The sequence below is a fragment of the Lepisosteus platostomus genome, chromosome 4 (assembly GCF_059453375.1).
Source record: "Lepisosteus platostomus isolate fLepPlt1 chromosome 4, fLepPlt1.hap1, whole genome shotgun sequence".
Lineage (NCBI taxonomy): Eukaryota > Metazoa > Chordata > Actinopteri > Semionotiformes > Lepisosteidae > Lepisosteus > Lepisosteus platostomus.
This window is the reverse complement of record NC_142614.1, coordinates 49,342,980-49,362,587: the sequence shown is the minus strand read 5'-3', so window position 1 is coordinate 49,362,587 and position 19,608 is coordinate 49,342,980. Positions and strand designations below refer to the sequence as shown.

At 36.6% G+C, this 19,608-nt stretch overlaps 1 protein-coding gene and 1 long non-coding RNA gene across 3 annotated transcripts in view; both read right to left on the bottom strand.

The window, feature by feature from the left end:
- Positions 1 to 84: 84 nt before the first annotated feature.
- ndufaf2 (NADH:ubiquinone oxidoreductase complex assembly factor 2) overlaps positions 85 to 19,608 on the bottom strand; it is a 59,261-nt gene continuing 39,737 nt past the window's right edge. The window contains exons 2-4 of one of the 2 annotated variants that reach the window (XM_088629745.1): positions 16,256 to 16,345; positions 12,824 to 12,864; positions 85 to 645 (exon numbers count right to left, since the gene is read on the bottom strand). In XM_088629745.1, coding sequence (XP_088485871.1) covers positions 394 to 645; positions 12,824 to 12,864; positions 16,256 to 16,345 — 383 coding nt within the window. In that variant the 3' untranslated portion in view covers positions 85 to 393. The remainder of the gene's footprint in view (positions 646 to 12,823; positions 12,865 to 16,255; positions 16,346 to 19,608) is intronic. The other variant, XM_088629746.1, reaches the window with a different exon arrangement.
- On the bottom strand, positions 909 to 8,896 carry LOC148673360 (uncharacterized). The gene is made up of 2 exons (XR_015936005.1): positions 7,168 to 8,896; positions 909 to 7,097 (listed from the first exon to the last, which is right to left on the bottom strand). It is a non-coding gene; the product is annotated as an uncharacterized LOC148673360 (long non-coding RNA).

Below are 19,608 nucleotides of genomic sequence, written 5' to 3'. Positions count from 1 at the left end.
CTGAATCACAAAGACAACAGGTCAGTTTACACATTTTTAAAAATGTCTCCTTAAATCAAAACGTTTAATAGAATTCCACAGACGTTTAACATGAGAAATCCTTCGGAAGGAAGAAGCTATTTAGTAAGAGTAACATGACGAAGAAATATGCTCGTTATAATAATATAAAGTGAACAAACTAATATTAAGTTATTTCACTTTGCAGTAATAAAGTGACAATGTGACACAACATGCAAAGTTTTTGACGTCCGTTTAACTGCATTTTTTACTTTTTTGAGCAGTACACTTTTCTGAAATCTGAGAGCCTTTCATCCTAGTGGCGGTGATTAGAAGAGCTGAATACATTTTGGGATTCGTTTTCTTCATTCACAGTCATTATGGCCATGGCACGACTTATGACTTGGTGTTGTCCCCAGAGGGCTTCCAGGACCCAGGCTCAAAGGTGTTGGCTGTACTGGTAGGGTCCTCGCTGGGCCCAGCCAGCTCAAAGCGCCGGGCTGAGGCGTGTCCTTTAATCTGAACCTGTGCTGGCCCAGCCACCAGCCCTTCCTCCTGCTCCTCGACTCGTAGAGCCATCTCCCTGTCTGCCACTTCTTTGGCTCGGTCTTTGATGTCATCCCTGTAGCGTTCGTTTTTCAGTAGCTCCTTCAAATTAAACACAAAGGTGAGATTAGCTCAGTAACGCAAAAGCAATGGGGCTCCATGTAATCTTGAAGATGCTCATGAAGGGCTATAGGGGAGATTTTTCCTTACCCTGCAGAAATACCAGAGCCAGTCTGGCACTCCTTCCAAGTGTTAAATGTAGACGAAAGCCTAGTACAAGCCTGTACTGTCTCACCCTCATGACTCATCTTAGAATGATGCATTGTGAGGTGCAGCTTTGTGTACCTTCTTTATTAACCTTAAAATTATTTTTTTGTGTGAGAAAGTTTGTTCCAGACTAAATTGGATTCCTGCACTGGAGGTATAGAAAGCAAATCCTTCTGGCAAAATAAGAGATGCCTAATCTTTAAATTGGAACTTTATACCATTGTGAAACATAAAAATGATGCAATGCTATTGACATTTGACAGACCAATATAATTCAGAATAAGAACACACCTTTAGGTTAAAGAACATAGGCAGCAATTCCTCTAACTGTACAGTGACATATGGGGAAGGTTTAAGGGCCACTTTTATTCTTTGCACAGTTATAATTTTTTAATCTGAAGGGTCAGCATTCTGAATGTTAGGACAGTTACACCTATGTGACAGATGATGGCATTAAGCTTTGGACTGCTATAAATTAGCTTAGAAATAACATAAATCCTCAAGGCTTGTTGGAAGCTATTTTGATGTAGTTGTTTCCCATTTCCCAGTGGTATATCATGACAGTGAACCCAATAAAAGATCTATCCTGATGGAGTTATAGTTGCACTCAAAACAGCTATATGGTATTTAGACATTGTTAAATGTAATTTAATTCACCTTACTTGTGTATTAAATTTATTACAAGAAGTAGTATCAATTTTGACAAATTAACTGAACAAGGTGAAAAAAGCAATTTATCCTGTGTTAAAGCACTTCAGTAATGCAATTAATATATATTTGTGGCCAAGTTCTATTCAGACATAGTGCTCTTCTATATTGGGAAGTCTAACATATTGACATATAGGTGTGGTGTGTATATAAATCTAAGTCCTGTTTGTGCTAACCAATTAATTCACAATGATTTGGTATTATAAAGCTTTATTCAATGTTTAAAGACATTGAGGAACCACTGTTGATAGTAAAATTTGTCAAAAAAAAAGTTCAACAAAGAGGTAAGGAGAGGAAAAAATTGAAAACCTTCATATTTACTTAGAAAGACAGGATTGAAAGCTGTCCACAACATTCACTTCAAGGTCATACAATGTGAAGTGCCAAGCAAAACAATGAGTAATTCTTTTGATTCCCATCAACACAATTAACCAGTAGGAAACAGTCAACAAGTTTCAAGTCCCACCAGATTAAGCATGCAGTGTCAAAACCCTGCCTTCAGATATTAAGATCATATTTAAGGTAAATGAATTTCCCTCCATCCTTTCTGGTTTCTTTTCATTCTGAGTTTTGAATTGTGTGTGGTAAAGTTATTTGGATGGTCTGAAAGTGCATTTAAATGCTTGCATGTTCCCTCAATGTGCTGTACTACATCACTGTAACTGCTTTGTTGTTCTAAATGTTCACCCGTAAACATCTATGACATTCAAGGCAATAGTTTTTCTTTTAATTAGAAAAATGCTTAATTCCTTATTTTCCTAAGAGACAACACAAGTAAAAAAAAATATTTGGAATTAGGACTTATTAAATAGTTTTTTTGGCTTATTTTGTGTTTTGTATTTATTGGTGCTAAAACACCTCCATAATTAGAAGCCATTCAGGGAAAAAGGATGAAAATCTGGAAAAGCTAAAACATCAATAAATAAAAAAAGAAATAAGTACTGGGCCTCTGTGATTCTCTTTTCTGTCCCTTTAAACCACCTAAATATTTTTAGACATTTATAGTCTTTTTCTTAAACTCTTTTACCGTTCATTACTCAAAACATTATCTTCGTTAATGGTACTGTTAACAGTAAAACTCCTAAGAGCTGTATTATAAGTATTACAATTATGCACTTAATTACATAATTAATCCAGCTATACAACTAAAAGCACAGTTGGAACAAAAACCAGTAGACACTTGGGCCCTTTAGGAACTGAGTTTGAGACCGCTGAGTAATGGCTAGAGAAGTATTTTGTTCTTGCAAATCCATCACACACTCAAATGCAGATCTGCCTGAAAATACTTGACTTATTAAAGAATTAATAGGATTTTCCCAAAGCTTGCAAGAGTTGCTGCAAATCCATTCTGAATTTTGTTCCAACTGCCCGTAAATTGCTTAATTGATCTAATTATAACTGGGTAACAATACCATGGGGAAATGATTAATCAGTTCTAATTAAAAGATACCTGATAAACCAGGTATTGCATACCTGCAGGACTATGGGCCCTGAAAGAATGGGATGATCGCAACCTCTATGGCAGTGCACACCCATTCATTCGAAAAAAAAATCCATCCGCAAATTTTAGAATAAATCGAGGATGCAAAGTATATATTTTGCCATATCAGAATTTTACAGTGAACCCACTGGATCTGAAGGAAACAGTCTTCAGAAAAAGGGCTAGAACATTTAGCTCTTCAGGACCAGCTGTAGGCAACTGATACACAGGGTGGTGAAAAAGTATATACCATTATGATTTTACGGATTTTAACATATTTAGCCTTCACCTAGTCCTCGCAAAGTCCTAATAGTTGATAAAAATAACCTCATTTGACAAATAACACACAAAAATCGACTTTGTCAAAATTAAAAAGAAAAACACGGCCTGCATTCAATATCTTTGTAGCAGCAATAACTTGAATTAAACGCTTGTAAGAAATTATGAGTCTCTTGCATCGCCTGGGAGGAATACAAAATGCTTCAACTCCACAGCATCCCTGGTGGTTTAGGTCTGGACTAAACCCCAATAAGGTTTTATATACAGTACTTTTAGGCCTTGGTGAGGACTACAGTAGGTGAAGGTGAAGTATATCTAAATATGCTAAACCAAAAAATCTTAGGGGGACGTACTTTTCACCACAGTGTATGTGGCAGAAATAGTCCCTTATTGTTGCTCGGTGGGCCTTTTTTTCTGCTCTTTCAGCATTGCAGTATGCACCAAGAAAAAGCGCATGGGTGGGAGGGGGAAAATTCCACAGAAATTCACCATCCTTCTTTTCATTAGTTTTATAACCTCTGCACAATCGCGATCAATACCTCTCCGACGGTTCCTTTGATTACATGCCAAGAAAAAAAAAACCTGTATCTTTGGTCACTGCGCTGAAGCCCAGATGGGGAAAAAAGAAATGAAGCAATGCACTAATCAAAAGCCAAATTGTCAAACCTGGCATGGACCACCGGTAAAGCGCTTAACAAAACAAAAGTGTTAAAAAGTTTATGAATCTGAACTGCTAAAAGAACAATTGAGAATAAAGGAACCCAGACAGGAAATCCTCTCTGCCCAGCACCCTTGCACAACAGGTAGAGGATCCCCAAACTACAAGACAGCTGCCACAGACGCCCTTCAAGCCTCCACCATCCCCCGCCCCTTCACTCTGGCTGACTGACATCAAACAGGCCGGGATCCAGCGATGTCAGCAGACAGAAAAATAAGTTTACATCTGCGGTATTTCAGTAGTTTGGTGAAGCTGTTACGTTCAGATATTTCATTCCAATATTCCGTTTTAGATCTTACATACATAATAAGAGTTATAACTTTTGGAAGCCTCAGCATCATGTTATCGAAATGAAAGAAAATCTGTTCAAAATATGTCAGGCTCCAGAATGTGGGTAACACAAGATCACACTAGAAGAAGGAATGTAAACATCTGTGCATCCATCCGTTTTCTACCTGCTTTATCCACTGCAGGGATAAACCGGAGGAGCAGGAGCCTATCCCAGCAAGCAACAGGCACAAAAGCCGAGATGTCAGTCCATCTCGGAGCACACACACTAGGGCCAGTTTTCCCCAGAAGGCAATTAAACTACAAGTATGTCTTTAGACTGTGAGGAAATAGGAGCACCCAGAGGAAAACCAAGCGAACACGGGAAGAACTTACAAACTCCACACATTAACCCTTTACAATTTCTTGCATTAGGAATTTGTCTTCTCGCATACCCCAGCTTGCTCTCCATTAGACACACAGATAGGGAGAGAGCTTGGGGTCAGAGCGCAGGGTCAGCCATTGTACAGCACCCCTGGAGCAGTTGAGTTTAAGGGCATTGCTCAGGGGCCCAACGGAGTAGGATTCCTCTGCCGGCTGTGGGATTTGAACCGGCAACCTTCCAGTCACAGGCGCAGATTCTTAGCCACAGAGGCACCTCTCCGCGGATAAATAAATTTATCTAATAATGTAAGTTCAATACAGCAAAAGACAGATCCTAACCTTTCAGAAATAAATCATTCTAACGATGCAGCAAAATGGGAATTTGGAATATTTTCCCTTTCATTTCCATCAAAGCAGGTCAAAGCAGCAGATATACATAGTTTAAAATGGATCTGGAAATTGATCCTGTTAAAAAGAGGACTGGAGCTTGCGTGTACATTCTGTTAAGTGTTGGCACACAGAAGAAAAGCTGCTGGGCGGGCACCAGTAATTTAACCTTGTGGTCCCAGTGTCTGTCACTGGTCTCAATGTTCTTTTTTCATTCGTACTGTCTCTAGGTAAACCGCTGATGACCAAATTCAATTGCCAGAGTCTTCACAATTTTAATGGAAAGAGACATCTCCGAACATGCGTCAGACTTTAAAATTCTTCTCTGCCACAAGCCTGCAGTTGAGGAGGAGAAACAGAAAGCACCATGACTGGCCTACTAATTTCGGGTTTTATGTAAATCAATTTTTTGACCAAGGAAACATTTTCTCGAGAACAGTGATAGTATTGAACACTGCTTCAGAATACAAGCCAGACTAACCAAACATTGCCCAGATTTTAATTAGTATTACTGATCAAAGAATCTTTTGACCTGAACCTGAATACATTTCACTTGTCGACAACTCGGCAAATACAGTACCTAATAAAAAAGTCTTTGCTCATGAAAGGTGCTTCATCGGTTGTTTATGGTCAGGTTTATCAGATTAAATCTTAAATAATTGTATTATCTCTATTTATTTATGGTAACTTCAAAAGTAGAAATACAGTATAGGATTTGCAAATATTTACCACCTTTATCTTAACAAGAGAAATTATACCAAGACACCTAGTTCAAGACCCATTGCCCCCTGACCTGTATCCATGGATACCTGATGACTGACAGTAGAGCAGGCAGAATTCCTATTACAGGGTTGTTTCATGCTAGGATCCTGACAAAGATGATCAAGTAGAAGAATTAACTGAAGATATGCTGCTGACGTGAGCCAAAACACCTGTGCACAGGTCTTTGTCATTTGTGAATATGATTTTCAGCCGCTGAACCACTCACCCGGAAGTCTAGCTCAGCCCTTCTGGGATTACAATTTCAACAACCTCTTTGACATATGAGATTTGTAGGCGAAAATGAGACAATGGGAAAGATGCATTTACACCAGGGGTTGAGAAAGGAACTATGCTGGAAGGTGGAATTTGGGTGAACAGTTTTAAGTCCTTTATGCCATGAATTTACAGACAAGTATGAGTCTATGTAGGATTACAGTCTGCTTGGAAGTTTCATCGTCAGGTTCCATGCATAGGAGTGCATGTAAAATACTGTGTTGCCCTTCACATGCCTGTGATCCTTCTGTGATTTTCAAACATGTTAGAAGCCTGACTGTAGATTTCTTCTCTATGGTGACAACAATGATTTATTATCAATCTTTATACAGTATTTCATGTATCATTCACCTCAAATTATTCCTTTTGGAACACTCAGACACTACTCTCTTTGGGATGTTATGCTATTATAGGTTGTGATACATCCATTTTTATCACTCCTTTCTATAATGAAAAGACAAATAGGCCTCCAGCAGTATGACCACGTGAAAAGAAATATCCTTAATTAACCTAAATCTGGTAAATTTAACTTCTCAATGAGAGAGAGACTAACAAACTCATTCCTTCTAAACAAAAACTAAAGCTGCTAGCCAACTGGGGAGAATCTATAAATCAACAGCTCCAGTCATGAACTCTGCAATGATACTCTCATGACTATTACAATGCATGTATGGTATCTTCTGATGAATTTCAGTTCTGGAAACTCATTTGAGGGTTGCAGCAATTTGGTGGCAACAGTATAATTTTGTGGGAGGACATTAATGCTAACACCTGGTGTTGTTGCTGGTCATTCATATTATGCTGACCACATTTTGAAACCTGTACTACTCCCTTTATTAAAGTAACACAATCACGAATCCGATTCTTTCATGTCAATCAAAGGCATTCAAATGCCTGCTGTATCATCAGATCTCTTCTCAACTGTGCATACGAGATGAGTCAGGTAGGTATGTTTGGCAATGTAAATCACAGCCAGCTAATGATGACCCGTCTCAGATTCGGCAGTTGCTTTACAGACAATGCTGTGATCTGTGTGCATCTGTGTGCAACTTGTCTTTCAGTGTGTGCCATTCAGCTTCCAAGCTTGTGTTTGAGCTACCACTGTCATTTCCTATGGCGACACTGCCAAATAGTTTACACACGGCTCTCAGTGACTTCAAACCCATACAAATTTGTGTATTTGAAAAAACTGTTTCTTAGGCCATATTTCACTTGCAACTGTTACAACTTTGCAAGAGTGCATGAACATCCAATCCTTTGATTCTTTACCACCAGTAAACTAAGCTTGAAAGGCACTGACTACGTTTCCAAGGGTGAACGATAGCTTCCCTTTAATAATTGGTAAAAGATGTGAGATTGCATTTAAACAGAAATGCTGTTTAATCTGTTTCCACATTCCAATGTAATTTTATATTATTGTGTTATGATTACATATAGATGTGTTTATTCCAATGACAGATTAGAGTAACCAATGCACTCCTCTCTCTGTTTTTGATCATGCTGGGCCTTCTAGTGTCACATCTAACTACAAAAAAAGAGTACATTTTAGAAACCCTGCAGCAATATGAAAAATTTAACAGGCCAACTCCTCCTTTCCCTTTGGATATACAGATGTGATTTTTATTTATACGGTAGGATTACAACTGATTCACGTTGTTTAAAAATGAAAGAAACTGATATAGTAGTGATGGAAGGCAGATCATTTTAACAGCATTAATTCTCCCATTTAGAGAGACGTGCCATGTACCAATACCATATGCTAGACAGTAGGTTCAAAGATAGGAATATAATTTTAGCTATGAATATAGAATTTTACTCTTTACTTGCTATCATGCCAAGAAGTTTGTGAGCGATTTTAAATGGAAGGTTTTGTGAAAGGGCTAGGTTATGTATCTGAACTGCTATTTAGCAGTTAACTTTGCAACTTGAAAAAATTCCAAAAACAAGAATTATATCCAATATGATTGAAATAGTAATATACAGTATAAGAAGATCAGAAAGTTTACAAAAAGAGGAGGCCTATTCAGTTCATGAAACCTATTTGGTTGTTGGAACTTAATTGATCGAAGGATCTCATCCAGCCACTTCTTTAAGGAAGCCAGGGTATCATCAACATGGCTGGATAGCTTATTCCTGAGTCCCACAAACCTTTACTTAAAGAGGTGCCTCCTGTGTTTGGTTTTAAAAGCACTTTCACATAGTTTCTACTTTTTGTGTTTCAATGTTTATTGTGAACATGTCCAATGGGTTAACTTTGTCAATGCTTTTGAGGGTTATGAAGTCTTGTATTAGGGAACTTAATACATCTTTTTTTGTTCAAAGCAGCTTTTTTAAGATGAAAGTGCAGGGCATTACATTAAGCCCAAGAATGCATCAGGGTGCTGTTCTCAGGAATGATACCAGAGAAGCAATATTTATATTTTATAACATGGTGACCAAAATTGTACACAGTATTCTAAATAAGACTTTCCTAGTGGACTGTACACTTTTAACATAACATGCTTTGATTTAAATCTATGCTCTTAACAACATATTCAACCAGATTTTTCTATTGCTTTCTCAAATTGTCTAGAAGGGGTAAATTATGTATATAATTAACAACTTGTTTCTCATAAGTAACCTTCTCTAAGTCTCTTCCATTTTTTATTTAGTTTTTTTTTCTACCTGCATGCAAAACCCTGTTCTTGTATTAGACATCTGCTACAGTAGGTGTCTGCCCAATCCTGAACTTATTCTAAACGTTATTAAATTACATATGAACAAGTAATAGGTTTATTCCATGCTGAAAAAAGAAGAAAGAAAACACAACGTTTCGGCCGTGGAGCCTTCTTCAGCCTGCAATCTGAGAATTATTACTTTTATGAGGAAATTTATCAAGCCTTCTAAAAATCTAAATACACCATATCATTTACCATACATATTCCATATTGCACATAACAGAACATTGGTGTACAAAGACAGTCTGTCAGAGGTTTAATTCATATCTCATCCTTCTTTAAACAGATGTGTAATACTTGCTGCTAAAGGCTCTTTATTTTGGACAAATATCAATGGTGAGGGGGAATTCCTTTCTTTGAAATGAACTGAAGAAACTTTAAAATATCTGTTGATGACAATATTAGCCTGTTGATTGCTGTAGAGAAGTTTTATCCAAGAAATGAATGTATGACGTTTTGAATTAATTTCAAAATTAATTCTAAATTAAGTGCTGTAAACAGGTGATTCATTCCACTGATCATTTTTACACATTATTAGGATATCCATCAATGATACAAAGGAACAAGTAAAGGTTTATTTTTTATTCAGGTTCCTTTTAAGGTTTATTAAGGTTTACCTTCAATAAACCTATCAAAGATGTTGAAGCAAATCCTAGAGTAGGCTAAATATATATCAACTGACCTAAGATTTGACTAAAATGTTTTGTAGTGGTGTTTAACCCATGTATTTACTTTCAAGTTTTATCAATGTTAATAATGTGACAATTGAGATCTTCAAAATCAATTGAAGAGCAAAGTTAAACTAATTTGAAAAAACAAATAAACTTTGAAATTTTGAGCACACTTATAATTCTGAGGTAAAGGCAGCTATTTTTATCCAGAATAAAAAACTTCAGAAGACTGATGATTTTTCATGTGACACTTTTTTTTCTCTTCATAGTCTCTAATAAATAACTTAATTTATTAATTAATCAGCTGCATGGTCAAATAATATGTACAGTGGTTATACTCTTTTTGTTTACAGGTAGCACTTACAAACGAGAATTCCCTCAAAATGGAAGCTGATATTTAAATTCAGTGGACAACTATGAACTTTCCAAGTAACAGAAAAGGAAAATACAGGTAATGATTAATGTAGATCATACTGATTTAGGCTAATCAGAACCCAAATCAAGACCACTCAGAGCTTGCAAGATTTTGTTTTTATTTTTCAGCTCTTCAGCTCCTACAACAAATTGCTACTGTATGCTGTCATATAGTTACACTAGCTTAACCTTTGTGTGATGGGGATGTTGTATCTGAAATAGATCTATGCCCTCTTACTTCCTGTTAACTTGGTAAATTGTTTCCATGGAAACAGCCCCCAAGGTCAGGGTGAAGTCAGAAAGGGTCAACGAGATCCATCTCAGATGTCACAGATGTTGAAGTTTGAAAAAAGAAAAAAAATACAATTAAACATCAAAATTATTGCTTACAATAACCAAACAAGAGACACTATATTTACTATTACTCTTTCAGTGCTTGTTATGTATTTAATCGTAATGTCATATGAACAAAATAGAAACTGAGCAAAGTTTATCTGGTCTTGCATAATGAAATGAGTAATCACCACAGCCTTGTATCAGGTAGATTTGCATGTTCATTTTCAGCCTGCATTTTACATCCTGTTCAAGGTTGACTACTGGTGTGAAACAGCTGAAGACCCTTTTCAGCATCTACACTTGACAGACGCATCCAGCTACAGTATGTAATTCAGGGAGAGGGTTGTTACGCTCAAAAAGCATTCTCTCCAAAAGCCACTTTGTCTCCCCACGCAGCTCCATGATTGGATCATTACTACGAATGAAGCTATGAGCATTCAAAAACGGAACATTAAATAACAATCGCCCTGCACAAATGCAATCAAAAATGCCATGCTTCCTTCTTTAATAGGGGAGAAGAAAAGCTGATTTTTTCAGCCATTTTCATATCAATGATTTCTGCCATATAGGATGCTAATATTCATCTTACATTTGAATGTCTGTTTGATATCTCATTTTCCCTGCAGGCAGCTCAGAAAAGGCCCTTTAATGACAAAGCTCATTCTCTCTGCATGGGTGACAGTGAGGAGGCAAGGTCAAAGAGAGAAAACACACGATCTACTTACTCAGCACTATCCAGTCATAAAATCCAGCACAGCAAGTTTGACCTGTTCCTCGCCAACAAAAGCATTTCGTTAGCTGTCATAATTAAAAATTACTCCTCGTATAGGAGTACCATGCTTTTCAGATTAATGCAAAGCAATTTGCAGGAAAACCCTTCAATTTTATGGGATACATAAGTAATTTGTCTAATGGGTTTTGTGAAAACTACCTACATTTGTTACCATGTATAAAGCAGGTCATTGTACTAAAGAGATAAAGCACCTCGCTTAACAATGCTCCACTCAGTAGCCATCCAGTTACAAGCACAACTCAATACCTATTTTGTTTACAGGGCTGCAGGGGAGCAGAAACCTATCCTTGCCAACAACGGGTGGAAGACAGGGTACACCTTGGAAGGGACACCAGTCCATTGCAGGGCTCACACTCACACTCACACTCACACTCACACTCACACTCACACTCACACTCACACTCACACTCACACTCACACTCACACTCACACTCACACTCACACTCACACTCACACTCAAAGCCGGAGCATGTGGTGGAAATGTGGGGAGACATAAACGTGGGGAGAACACACAAATTATATGCAGGTAACGGCCCAGGAATTGAACCCAGGGCCCCAAGCGCTGCGAGACAGCATGCGTAGCACTGCGCCATCATGCTGCCCTCTTATGCGCAAATTAAATTCAACTTACCAACAGTTTTCTGCCTCCTTATATCTTAAGCAAACTATCCTTTGTACCACACTCACACCAAAGTCTTCAAATTGGAATCCCATCAAGGAAAAAGTATAGCTATATGCATATATATATATTGTATTGTATTGTAGTCATCCATAATATGACCTGCAGTCATAACCAGGATATGAATGATCCAAGCTTTTGCTTCTTTAGTCAGCTGGTTTGAATAGCTTGTAAACCTTTGGTAATGTTAGACTACCTGCCTTTGCATTAATATACACTTTTTTTACCAGTAAACAGTAAATATATTTTATGACTAATGTATTAAATATTAGAATGACAGTAGTATTCCAAAAGATTACCTATGTTTGGATTTTTCTGTAACTGTAAAAAGAAAAAGAATATAAGCAAGCACTATCACAAAATGTTGGCATGAAATTTCAACAAGGAAAGAAAAACAGTATTTTTTTTGTGTCCTGAAACAAAACTAGGGTTCATGTCTGAGAAATTAAACCCTGCTTAGCTGAACCATTGTACTCAACTCCACCACTTGGCCTTTTCTATGAGTATCACCAGAGCATAAGACTACTCATCTCTCTGCACTGGCTTCTAGTCACAGCTCACTTAGATTAGAAACTTCAGTGCCAGCCTACAGGGCTTTCACCTTCAGACCACTGACAGGCCCTATGCTCATGCTCTGTGAAGGCCCCCCAAACGCTGGAAAATCTACCTGCCACAATCAAAATTGGAAGAAAATTCCTATTTGGGAATATACTGTAACACTTACTGTTGAGAGCCCTCTTCTTAAATATAAACCACAGATGCTACAGGAAGACCAAATTAATCCAGAAGCCCATGACTAACCCTCACTTATGATCTTATATGATCTTATGTTACTACTCTCTGTCAAGCTGCAATGAAACTCCTTAGCCCTGTGTAACATCCTAGCATTTAAGTAGCACTGCACTTACTCTTATTGTTGTTTTATTCTAGTGTCACATGCACTCTTTGCATCCTGAACAGATGTAACTGTAAGATGCTTTAGATAAAACCATCTGCCAAATGAATCAATGTAATTGTGAATTAGACAAAGCATCGCAGTTTGTGCTCCAGGAGGCCTGGATGAAGTTCACTTTTCATTACAGTTTTTGTAATTCATTTTTACTATCCTGAACGAGTGGTAAAACATTGAAAAAAGAACAGCTAACCTCGATGGTGGGAGGCTCCTTCTTTCTTCCACGAATCCAGGCTGGAACATAAGCAAAAGAAACACAATGTAAAACACCAACAACAAAGGGAAAGAAGTCAAGTAAGAGCGAGAAAAGCCTTGAAGACAACTAAATAAACAGTTTTTAAAAAGGATTCCATCTTTTAGCTTTTTTTAGGAATATACAGTAACGTTTACTGATGAGAGCCCTTTTCTACCCTATAAAACACAGATGTTACAGAAAGACCAAATTAATGCAGGAGGCTGAATTACAATAGCAAGTGTTTGTGTTGATTAAATAACTAAAAAATAGTAGCCAGATAAAAAAAAAGAATCTTCATGGCTTCATCTCCTACTACATCAGTTTTTATTTTCTGTTATAAATTCCATTCCTTTGACAAGGAAAGGCTCCATTTCTTAAATGCCCACGTAAACATTTTTTTTTGCACCAAACAAAAATATTTAGCGCTAACCTCCATTTGAATTATTTCCATAGGTTTACTTTTGAATTGCTGAGCCATTTACTTTCACTTCAATATTTTTTTTCTTTTAGAAGGTGAAAGACCTAGCATGAAGACCTAGAAAGTAATCCAAGATTTTGAAAATAACCCATATATTTTAGGAATTGCCTGAAATATTTTATCTCCACACAAGCACACTCAAACTTTTCTCATGCTACAAAATGTTACCATAAACCTTTCAGTTGCCTTGCTGCCACATTTCGACAGTAATAATTTGGGCAGTTACTATTCTAAGAAGATCATATATCCCAATGTAAAAGGGAAGAACTACAAATGAAATCTGAATCTCATTCCTGATTTTTATTGCCTGCACTGGGGGATATAGCTCCTTAAAGGGATAGGTTTATACTCCGTTATGATCTGCATTTATTTCTCATAGAAAATCTTCAGTGGTACATCAGGGAAGAAACATGGGATAAAAGTCAGCTTCGAAGCTAGGCAACTGGAGAGTCTGATAGGCCACAGAGGTAAAACAAATATTACAAAAGAAAACTAGAAAGGAAAGGCTTGTGTTAGTATGTGTGAGGAAATAAAAAAATATATATCTACAGGTCCTTTGTTGACTGAGAGGAATGCTGGCCTTTAAAAAAGTAAATGCAAACTATAAAATATATTTTGGCTTATACTGGTAATACACATGAGTGAAAATGACTGCTCATAAACACTATCTTTTTTCATTGCATTGTTTCTTTAGGATACAATAATTAAAGTAAGAATATATGGAGTCTTTTAAGGCACTTTAAGACACGTATTAAAAAAACTATTTGCAATGAAAAATGTAAAATGTGTGCTTAATACTGCTCTGGAAGGCTCCTTTTAAATATATTCTATGTGTTAAACTGTTTCTACTGCATTGTTAGGCACTGGGGACATAAATGATCATAAACCTCTTTGAGAAATGGCATCGTTTTTAAAAATACATTTTCATGAAGTCTGGGGACTTGTTTAGAATTGCCCTTTCTTTACTAAAACAGATAATAATCTCCTTTTAATGCGTCTCCACCGAATTTATGAAAGGAGAATCAAACTGCCCTTTAAGGGGATGATGTATTGTCAGAGTAAAGGTTGTTGGATCTTTTGTACTAAAGCAATCTACCATTATCTAACTGTTTATCTAGTCTTAAATGCCTCTTATTTTAAATACTTCAGTAAAACTGTTTATGACACTGTTTATCAAAGAATATCAGATGGACCAGGTGGAAACTGTAAAGGTAATGAGAAACTATTAGTTATAAAAGTATAAGTCTTTTGCTACAGTATCCAGAAACACAATGACAGGGAAACATTTAAAGCTAGTTTTGGATTTTTAAATGATCTTAGATAAAAATGTAATTGATGAGAACGTATGGTAAGATAAGATCAATGTTTCAACATCCAAACAAAGAAAAACCATTAAGTTGTTCTCAAAAGCTTTTTTTAAGCTTCTTTAAGACCCTGATCTCCAGTTCTATTGTAGAAAATTCCATTGAAGCGGAGAGTTTTAAATGACACTTTTTTATGTTGCCTACAAGCCAAAGTATTCAGTTAGCTTTTGAGATTCTTACTGAAAATCTATTTAGCCCAAGTCTTTTTCTGTGCATCTCTGAGTACGGTACTGCAAGAGATAACTAACACCACTTCCTCCCAGCACCTTGGGAGTTTGGCATTCTTTTATCAGAGCTCATTTGCATTCTTATTAGTATGCATGAAATTTTCACTGAACTTTAATACCCCAACCGCTGCATAATACACTTTAATGAGCATAAAAGTGAGCATGAAAATTAAAACTCACATTAATCACTAAATGCTACACTAAAGGAAGGGGGGGGGGGGATTGAGGAGGATGAAAAAAAAGAAAAAGTGACAAGGGCTTTCCAGTGAAACGCTTGAACGCTGCATGGAGCTTGCAATCTCTGAATCTCCACAGGCACTGAAAATGACTGATGTGCTCTCAGGAATGGTGCTGACATGAGCTACAGAACTAAATGAGAAATTCCATCAGGATGTACAGTAGGTGACCACAAGGAATTAAAATTACAGAGGGCTTGTCAGCAGAGTGCATCCAGGAGATAGAGCACCCATAAATATTTATCCGGCTCCTCATTTGTGAGGGAGAAATGAACCACGTTCTCAAAGGATGCCGCTTTCTTGCCTGTTCTCCGAAAGGGCAGTCTGCGCTGACCAGAGAAAACAGCTTTTCCACAAACAGGCACGCTCAGCTGTCAAATTAAACATGTGCCGTACTGTACATAGCAAGGAATCCTGTCGACCACAGCTGGGAAATGTTCAACTAAGGCTTTTCTTGAGTATTCGTAATAGATTTCTGTATTTGAATTGTTAATGATCAAAGACAAAGACAGCTATTTATGTAAAGCATTAGCATTTTTAAGTCTCCTTACAGTGGAGGGCTAGCTTTTCTTCTATTGTTCCAGTTATCAAAAAGAAAACATAAGCTTATGTCACTCATGCATTTACAGAACTACAATAATGTTTCTTAGCGTTTTTTACAGGGTACTCAGACAAAAATGATTCTTTGAGACAAATTTCTGTTCCTTTGCAATTTTTAAAAACTCGCCTAGTTATCCGATAGATATTCCAAATTGTGTTCGGTTTTCCAGTCTATACAGTAGACATAAATCAAACATAGCCTGCCACAGCTTCAGCAGATATACCATACATTAGAAAATTCAATTTAAAAAAATAAATAAGCAGAACAGAAGCTCTCATAGACTTCCCCTGTCACAGAATTATGGTTCAAATCACTGGGCAATATGCAATTCTGCATGGTAGCACAGTTTGATACAGATGGGTTCAGTCACAGCCAGTGGTTCAAGTCAGGCAGTCAAAAAGTGTTAATGTGAATCACTTTCCATTCCTGACATTATAGCACTCTCCGTGAAAATATTATTCAGGCTTTTAGTCTATAGCATTACCATCCCATTCAGAGGGAATGCTTCCTTCTTGATATTCATATTCCTTTGGATTTGTTGGCTCCACTATTCTCTTTGCTCGAATGGTCTGCCCTGAAATAAAGAACAGGAAAATGTTTTAAACATAAACTCCATGCACAATTTATGATGATGCGTTGCTCCTTTGACAGCATGTGGCTTATTACCTCTAGCCCTGAGGCCTACCTCATAAGATACTCAGCTGTAATGCAAAAATCTGGTCCAAGCGCTATGTAAATATAGCTTTTTTACCAACAATATCTTATGCTAATTTATGAATAGGGTACAACAAAGGAGGGTCAAACATTTTTAAAGCTTTAAACACACCAAATGGGCCAAGTTAGAAATTGCAGTTTAGAAATTTTAGTCCAATCTATTTTAAGCAAAAAAATAGGAACACATTCCATGATTTACACACCACAAATAATAATATCGATTGTAAGAGTTAAGGAGCACGAGTCAGGAGTCAAGTTTTTAAAAGGCGAATGAGCTTTGTTCACAAACTCTTTGACATCTTTTCTACTTACTGTAAACTCAAATAATTCATGAAATATTCATTCATTTGTTGTCACAGAGGGTAGAGGCTAGTTGCAATGAAGTATAGTATCTGACCATGGTGTGGATACAGATTCCCTGAAAGCCTTTAAGAGACAGCGTGATGACATTTTGCATGTTCATGGTGAGATACAAGCAACCAAACAAATTCAATTCAGTGGTATTATCTCATTTGTATTCTGTGTTTCCAGTATATATACCTGTAATAAGGACATGCAGAAGATCTTGCTATCGAGATCTTTCAATGCATTTTGAAAAGCCAAGTAGAAGCCTTTTAACCCAAATGACAGGGGTTCACACTTTAAATTTTCAATGTAACTGATTAACTGGTGAGCACCATCTACAAAACACTATGGGTTTTCGACAAATTAAGGATTTATAAAAAACAATTTAGTTTTTTTTCATAAATGCAAGCCTGTTCTTAGTGGTATATTATACTCTGAATGTTATTTATTGCTAAAATATGTGACTCTTTCTGTAAAGCAGACAATGCAGGTAAAAAAAACCTGTAAATTTCCCTTGCAAAACATTTTTGGTGCTACACTTCCTGTCCTCCCCAAAAAACGACACAAGTGTGTTTGAAAAACAAAATAGTTTATCATATAAATCAGCTACAGTAATTAATGATACTTGCCTGAAAGCGTCCATTTGTACCCATTACTAAACATCTTTGATCGTCTAAGTAACCATTAGGAATATTAAAGCTTCTCTAACAAAAAGGTAAGAATACATCACTTTCCTCTTCGTTTAAGTGCAAACACCTGCTGAAGTGCCACCGATTGGAAAAAACAGCAATCATTTTGGCATGTCCTGACATTTATACAAGTTCTCACATTTTATAGAAACACTGCAGGTGAACGTAACGGGTATCAAAAGCAAAATGTCAATAATATATACTTGAGCAGTTTGTATTCTTAGAAGAATGACATTCATATTCTATTTGAGAAAATGACAAATCTGTCCTTCACCTAAAAATGGTGTGAAAAAGTACATCCAGGAATTATCAATGACCACAGGACAAAATTAAAGTATTCTACATTCCTTACTACAGAGTTGCTGAAATGTAGAAATCATGGTGAATAATTAGAAAGTTAAAAAAACATTACATTATGTAGAAAAGCTCTCTTTAGATATCTCAGCATAACTGATGGGTTAAAATTGGGCACACACACACAACACACATAGTACCAGGTACAGAAATAATATTTATTAATATTGATAACCATTTTACTTTTCAAATACACTTTAAAGAGTACAACCAGAGATTAGTAATGGATAATACAATCCACTCAGTAACAGGGTTATGTTTAAATATATTTAGCTTATTGTTTTAAATAATTCAACTTCAAAAAATTCCCTAGTGGATTCAGAACAAAGCCAGTTCACAAACAGAAACAAAGCACCATAGCAAGAGAAAATTTATGTAAAAAAACAACACTGAAGATATGAAATACATAATTCTAAGTATGACTTTGTTGTTATGTTTATTTCGGGAAAGACATGCCTTTCACACAATGTGGTCTGCCAGCCCCCAATAAACCTCCTCAATTTAGTTGTAAACTTTTTTTGTATTCTGTTAAATTGTTCTGGAATCCCTGCAAAATATTCCAAAATTGCTTTTTTGAACTTCTGTGTTCACATTATTTTAACCCCTGTATTTTCTAGTGGGTTAGGAAAATTCTGTTAAAAGCCCGGAATTTAAACATTTATCTTTTTATTTTGTATTAACTGTATAAGATACAAGATAAATATGATGCTGTATGTAAGACTTAAATCCTTTTAAAGTTGGGAAATGATCTACTTTGGTAAAAACTTAAAAAATCAGATTTTGGCATCACAATTGCATTGATTAAACATTATTTTTACGCATAATTTCAAAAGAACTGACACCGTTCTAGAACATTTAACCATTGTTCACCTCTTACAAAATGAGAGAGAGTAGAAAATGTAGCACCATGTAAGGTTATACACCTACTGTGGTTATTCTGTCTGTGCTTTATAAGGGGTAGGCTATTTCTCAGTAGGTAATAAATGTGTGTGGTAGCATTACATTGATATATTGCTGGGGTTTACTTGCTGTATTGTCAGTAGAACTCTGCGACAAATGGAAACAATAAATAAATGACAACTGTGCTTAGGGTTTTCCTGATGAAGGGAGTTGAATAAATTGGGCTGTCTGACAGTCAAACCAGCGGATTCAGCTAGGCCACGGAGCCCCCTTCCGATTAGTTACTTCCTGAGGCCAAGACCAAAACAGGATCAGTGGGAAACTTCAACAATATCAGGGGGGTCTGCACTGATTATTGCTTCTGCCTCGCAAAATTTACATCAGAATTAATAATCGGATTACCTACTGAAACAGAAGTATGGGGAGGTGTGTGTGTGTGGTGGTGGTTGAGCTGATGATGTTCTCATGCATATTTATAAGATCACACCTGTCTGAGCCAGTTTCATTCACGCAGCACTCTGGTAATGCAAATGTCAGGCTACAGCAGCAGCAAAATCCAATCTACTAAATAAACCAACATCTGTATTGCTTATATTATTCTTTTTTATGACTGAAAATCATTCAATCATCGTTTTCTAATAAGCTATAAAGGAAGTATCAAGGGGAGGCACTTCTCTTCCTTCCTTTTGGATGAGGTAAATAAATTTCAGTTTTAAAACTTCTATTTAATAAAGCAACGCCACCCTGATTAGTAGCTCTGCACACCTTTTTCTAATTGGAAAGCATAAAACTACCCAGTGAGTTCGGTCACACTTTTCATTGTTATCTAACACAC